The sequence below is a fragment of the Anabrus simplex genome, chromosome 2 (genome assembly GCF_040414725.1).
Source record: "Anabrus simplex isolate iqAnaSimp1 chromosome 2, ASM4041472v1, whole genome shotgun sequence".
Classification (NCBI taxonomy): Eukaryota; Metazoa; Arthropoda; class Insecta; order Orthoptera; family Tettigoniidae; genus Anabrus; species Anabrus simplex.
In genome coordinates, this window is record NC_090266.1 from 33925553 (window position 1) to 33931994 (window position 6442).

At 36.7% G+C, this 6442-nt stretch overlaps 1 protein-coding gene across 1 annotated transcript; it reads right to left on the reverse strand.

The window, feature by feature from the left end:
* Nucleotides 1-3970: 3970 nt before the first annotated feature.
* Nucleotides 3971-5971, reverse strand: LOC136863443 (sentrin-specific protease 6-like). Its single transcript, XM_067139851.2, has one exon. The coding sequence runs from the start codon at nucleotides 5969-5971 to the stop codon at nucleotides 3971-3973; it is 2001 nt and encodes a 666-aa protein (XP_066995952.2).
* Between the last annotated feature and the right edge of the window lie 471 nt (nucleotides 5972-6442).

A 6442-nucleotide genomic window follows, 5' to 3' on the forward strand; every position in this document is an offset into this window, starting at 1 on the left:
TATCCTTAAAATGTTGAACTTGGAAAGGTGCCTGAGGTAAATATTAAAATTATGAATGTGTAATGGTAGGAGCCTTGGCTTTCGATCTTATCCTTACTTAAGGTTTCGAGTCGACGTATTCGATTCAGTTAAAAGAAAGTGTTTTCATCATCTGAAATGTTTTCCCCTTCCGGGAAAGACTCTTGGTAACTAATTATGTACCTCACTTGCCCCTAGATATTCGATAGTGGGGTTAGATTAGGGTTGTTTTTCTAGGGCATTGTAATTCGCTACGCATTTTCTATACGCCTTAAGGCATTGCTTCTTGTTAAGGCACCGAAAGGCTATGTTTTACTTATTCTCAATATTACTGTTAAGTTTATGAATTTTTGATGGTGTCTTCTCATATTCATAAAGTCTCTATTGTACCTTATTCCTGTTCGATGCCCGGCTTATGTTCGGGAAGTTAGCACGAGAAACCCTTCACGAAAGAGTCTGAACATGTACCTGAGAGTGAGGGCTGGTTCCCTCACTCTTATTCTGTTGTAATTTAGAAAGTACATACGGGTATAATTTTCTTAATTGTAAATTGTTGGTATTTGATATTTTTAAAAGATTTAAAGCTTTCAGCATTGTATTTAAAGAAGCTTGGCGACTTGTCATTGTTAATTAAAGTTTGGTATTTTCACTTAATACGACCTTTTATCCAGCCCCCTTGGGCCACCGCTTTTCCCGCCCGTACCCACTGCTCAGCTAGTAGCAGAGCGTGGTTACGATCCACGGACCTCTGGGTTATGGGCCCAGCACTCTTCCACCAACCAAGGCCTCGTCCCGTTCTTCTCCGTCATCCATCATAGGCGGTTACCCAACTACGCATGTAGTTTCGAGTATTTGGGTTGGGAACTCTGTTTTTGGTGGTTAAGAATAATATCATTTTCCATTAACAGAAGGAATCTATAATAATACCAATTTATAAAGGGAAGGGTGATAAAAGGAAACCAGAGAACTACAGACCAATCAGCCTGACCAGTATAGTTTGTAAAATACTGGAGAGTTTAATATCAAAGTACATCAGAGGGATATGTGATGATATAAATTGGTTCATGAGGAGCCAGTATGGATTTAGAAAGAAATTTTCTTGTGAGGCACAACTGGTGGGATTTCAGCAGGACATATCAGATCAGTTGGATTCAGGAGGCCACTTAGATTGCATAGCCATAGATCTTTCCAAAGCCTTTGATAGAGTGGAATATGGAATATTATTAAAGTAATTGGAGGGAATAGGATTGGACGTAAGGGTTATGCGTTGGATAAAAACATTTCTAAATTCAAGGGTTCAGAAAGTCAAAGTAAGAAATAATATATCACAGGAAGAGCAAGTTTGGAAGGGAATTGCACGGGGTAGTATAATCGGTCCGTTACTTTTCTTAATATACGCAAATGATTTAGGGAACAATATAACATCGAAAATAAGATTGTATGCAGATGACATAATTGTTTGTAGGGAAATAAATAACACTGAGGATTGTCCAGAAATACAAAGGGACTTTGAGAGTATCCAACAATGGGTTGAAGAAAATAATATGAAGGTTAATGGAGGCAAATCAACTGTTACAACATTTACAAACAGGAGCTTTAAAATTGAATTTGAATATACTTTGGATGAGGTAGTTATCCCAAAAGATGACAAGTGCAATAATGCTTAGGTGTGAGATTTGAAAGTAATTTGCACTGGAAGGGTCATGTTGATGACATTGTTGGGAAAGCATACAGATCGTTACATGTCATAATAAGGCTATTTAAAGGATGCAACAAAGAATTAAAAGAAAAAAGTTACTTAAGTATGGTTCGTCCATTATTGGAATATGCAAACAGTGTTTGGGATCCTCACTATGAATACCTAATAAAACAAATAGATAGTGTGCAGAGGAAAGCAGCAAGATTTGTATCAGAGCATTTCAGGAGAAAAAGTAGTGTATCAGAAATGTTAGAGGAACTTGGGTGGGAAACTTTAAGCAAGAGAAGGGAGAAAACTAGACTTATAGGATTATATAGAGCCTAAATAGGAGAAGAAACACGGGGAGAAATCCCTTAGAGGCTTCAGCTGGAAAATACTTATATCGGCAGAACTGACCACAAGTATAAAATCAGAAGGAATTTTAGCAGAAGCGATTGGGGTAAACTTTCATTCAGTGGGAATGGCGTGATGGAGTGGAACAGTTTACCAGGGATAGTGTTTGATCCTTTTTCAAAATCTGTACAGATATTCAAGAAGAGAATAAACAGCAACAGGTAAAATAAATGAAATTTTAGATGGCATTCGACCAGTACAGATTATTGTAAATAAAGAATGTGTGTGAATAAATTAATTCCATCCCCTGGTCTATGGAGTTTAGACAGCCGAAGTAGGGGACTACTTGTAGGGGTGAAGTGCAGTGGGGACGTCGAGGCCCTGCGACTGCTACGATAGCTTTGAAGGCCCTTCAGGAACTCTGAAAAGTGGTGGCAAAAGGGGGCTCTGGTTAAGACGCAGCAGGTCGTTATGCTACTTAGGTTCCAAAATGGGTAAAAAGTAAATAAGTAAATAAATGCAATGTAAATTTTAATCTTATACCAGTTGTATAGTATTATTTGAAGCAATTCCACATACTGTATTGTGAGTTGACTATGTTTGTAAGTACAGGAGGTATTATAAGTAGAATTTTGTAAACAATATAAATTTATTAAGGATGAGCTGTGTGTTTAATAGAAAATATTGTTAGCGTAAATTGTACTATATTGTATTCTAGGAAAATTTTCTTCTTCTCTTGTTAACTTAAAATTTAGTACTATACAAGAATGTATTTTAGTGTACCATTTGCCACCGAGGTAGACACCTCATTTGCAAATAAAGAGATTTTGATTTTGATTTGATTTTGATGGCATTACCCATGCAATAAATTAAGTGTAGCATATTTCAAAAATGTTTAGGCAGGCAACTTATTTGGCATTTCATGTGTGTACGGAATTTTTGAGATACGTTCTCAGTGAATAAAATTGAGCCTTTATTAGTTTAATGTATTCCTATTTCTATAGTGCCTATTTTCAAGACATTTATTTTACATGCCTACTTTATTTTTGTCGTACAGAACCATGACCCATATGCTCTCGAGCGAAGCCGTTGCTCGGAATGAAGGGATGGAACTTCAATGCCCGGGTTTGATTCTGCAAGGTACTTCATCCATAAGATTTCCATCCGTGACATATTTATCAGGCATCATTTTTGTACTTGGTATTCAGTCGACCCCGGGAGAGGTACGGTATTTCCAGGACCGACTGACACACGAATGTTGCTACTTATTTCACTCACAAATATTACATATTTAATTACACATTTTACTGCTATTTACTACAGTTTTGTGTACACATTTCTCACTTTAATATTACATAACAATCCAGACCCTAGTTATGGCTACCAGACAGTCGGAGAGGGGAGAGGGCGATTTCAGTTTTATTCCTTAATTGATTTTGATCAATGAAATTATTCCAACAAATCACTAATAAATATTTAATGTTTTCCATTTCTCTCATCCTGAAAAAAGGTTCATTTCACACTTACTATAGAATTGTAACATAATTACAAATGACATAAAACGAATAAAACCGTCATTTACATATATATATATACATATATACATTGCATGCATACAATATGGATAACTTAAGAAAGCTATAAAATGACAGCAGTGGTACTTTACTACATTCAAACATATACGAAAAAAAGAAAAAGGGAGGGATGCACAATGTTCAGTGAACTCCATTACCTTGTATTTAGGCAGAAATTTTAAAAAACTCACGTTTCTGTTTAGATCCACTTTCTGAGTCTTTGAAGAAACTTTTGCATCCCAAAGGACCCCTATCATATGATTCAGTTTATTAGCTATGAAGTAATGAAACAGAACGATTTCACCATCAATTACACCGTAAAATGTATAAAACCTGCAGGTACCAATTATCTTAAATTACTTTGAGATTCATCTGGTCGCATCCTCTTTATAGGCTTTTCTTGTTCTTTAACAGTACTCCTGTCGATTCTCTTCGATTTTAGGTGCGACGTGGTAGAGCACATTTTATTAACTGTAACAGGAAATTCACTAGCCCGTTCAGTATACATTGATTCATTTTCACCATTACTTTGACTCGAATCATTTGATTCCTCTGGGTGATATTTAGAAAATGTCAATTTCGGCAAATTGAGCTTTTCTACATCCACTTTGTTCTTTTCCATCAAGTCTAACAATAATTTCTGTATTTCTTCTCTCTTGTGATTAATAACATCTTCTGAGAACCAGCTATTTAACGTTTTTATGGGGAAATGATAATCCTTAATGGGAGCCTTGAAAAAACTTTCCACATATTGCAATAGATACAAACCACAATCGGCGAAGTTTTTCTGCTGTGGTACTTTAGGCCAAGCACCTTTAATAGCGTCTCTGGAAAAGTCAGATTCTTTCCCTTTCTTTACTTTGTACTCTATTCTCAAATAATCACGAAGAGTTGAAATAACTCTGCCTGCTCTTGTCCTACATGTCCCAGCCAATGAATCAAAGATTAATATGCATGGCTGTCGGATAGGTCCCCGGGACTTGACATTTTTCACTTTTGCTTCACAATTTGAAGACTGATCTCGAGGCAATTTTTTAAACAGGTCAAAAGGTCTCATGACCACATTGTTATCTCCCTCTTCACTTGTACAATCCATACTTTCGTCATTATCTTCTTCAACTGCCTCCAAAGTTACGGTGTCAGTCGAGATTTTCAGGGGTGTTATGGTTGTGGGATTTTCAGGGACATCTGTTTCTGGAACTTTATTTGCAGGTTGAACCACAGGTCCATTGTCAGACATGCCTATCATGCCTGGAAAGCAGATAATGGCTAAGAACCAGTGACGGTTTGCATTAATGGGCACTATAAGAAAATCTTTTTCAAAGAGATTCACATTCTTTGTCCACCTTTTGACACGCCAGTGCCTCTTTTCTGCTGGAGACAGTTTTGGATCACCTTCAACAGGATGAGATCTTTGAGCAGATTTTTTAGGCCCTGTAGTTAATCTCGTGTAGAAAAAGGAACCGAACACATGGGTTCTGGCTTTATCATGTTCACTTAAAACTGTCAGTGTCAAGTGTTTCAGATAAAAGTCTATGATTACATCGTTGAGGAATTTATTCTTCTCTAGGCGTGCATAATCTTCAGTATTTATAGTAATTCCATCCTTCTCAGGGGGAGGAGGATACACAAATATGGTCTTAATTTCGTGGGACTTTTTGTGAGGTGACACTGCAACTGCCTTCTTCATCGTATTTTGTACCCCTTTAGGACATGTCCTCACTAAAAGGTTATTGGCTTCCTCATGTTTCAGCTCACCCAAAATGTTGAGATTGCCGAAGATAGTCTTCAAAGTCACTTTACTTTCTTTAAGGATTCTATTAGGTAGTAATGTGATTACATTCTGAGTGTAATCTGGACTTGATGGATCAAAATATGGACCAAGTTTAGATTCCATTTTTAATAAATTTCTTATTTTTGCGGCAGCAGGGGCTGAAATGTTCATGAAAAGAACTGGCATCACGTGACCAAAATGGATTAACACTCTCATGATGTCCTGCATGCTTATTGTCAATATCACATTTTTATCACCATCTTCAATTGAATGCACACACATTTTTACTCCTATGTTGGACAAGATGACCCTTTCCCTTGGAACAACCGTGTAAGATCCAATCCGAATTGTTCGACACTGCAGCAGACACTCCAGTCCTCCACCTTCGAGACACTGCAAGTGGCGATTTTTGCTCGTATCCAACCCATCTTCTTCCTCTGGAAACTTGGGCTCCTTCCTCAAGGCAGAGGTAGTAACAGCAGGAACCAAGTTTTCATTCTTAACCACGTTCTTAACGAATCTGCGGAAATAAATGCAAGCATACACATCACTCTTGTATCTGACAAGGATCATCAGCCATACTTCTATAATAATAATAATAATAATAATAATAATAATAATAATAATAATAATAATAATAATAATAATAATAATAATAATAATAATAATAATAATAATAATAGTAATAGTAATAATATTTTTCTCAGCAATTTCTCAACCATCTCGAAGCCCTTCTACCAAATAATTCCTGAATTCCAAGGTCCCAAGTATACTTCTCACTTTGGATAACACGTAACCTTCCTGAACATTGTTCCTCTGATGATGACACTTCGTCTGCTCCAAGCTGGCCACCATCTCATCTTGACCAATAATTTAGAATTCTTTTGGGAATGTCTACTTCAATAGTCTTACCCCACAATTTGCCATACAATTTTGAAGCCCATTATGTATTTGCAGAACTTGTTATGTACATTATTCAGCCTCTCACACTCTTGACCTACCCTTTGCAGTTCAGTTCCATATAGTATTCTACTTTTTACTGAA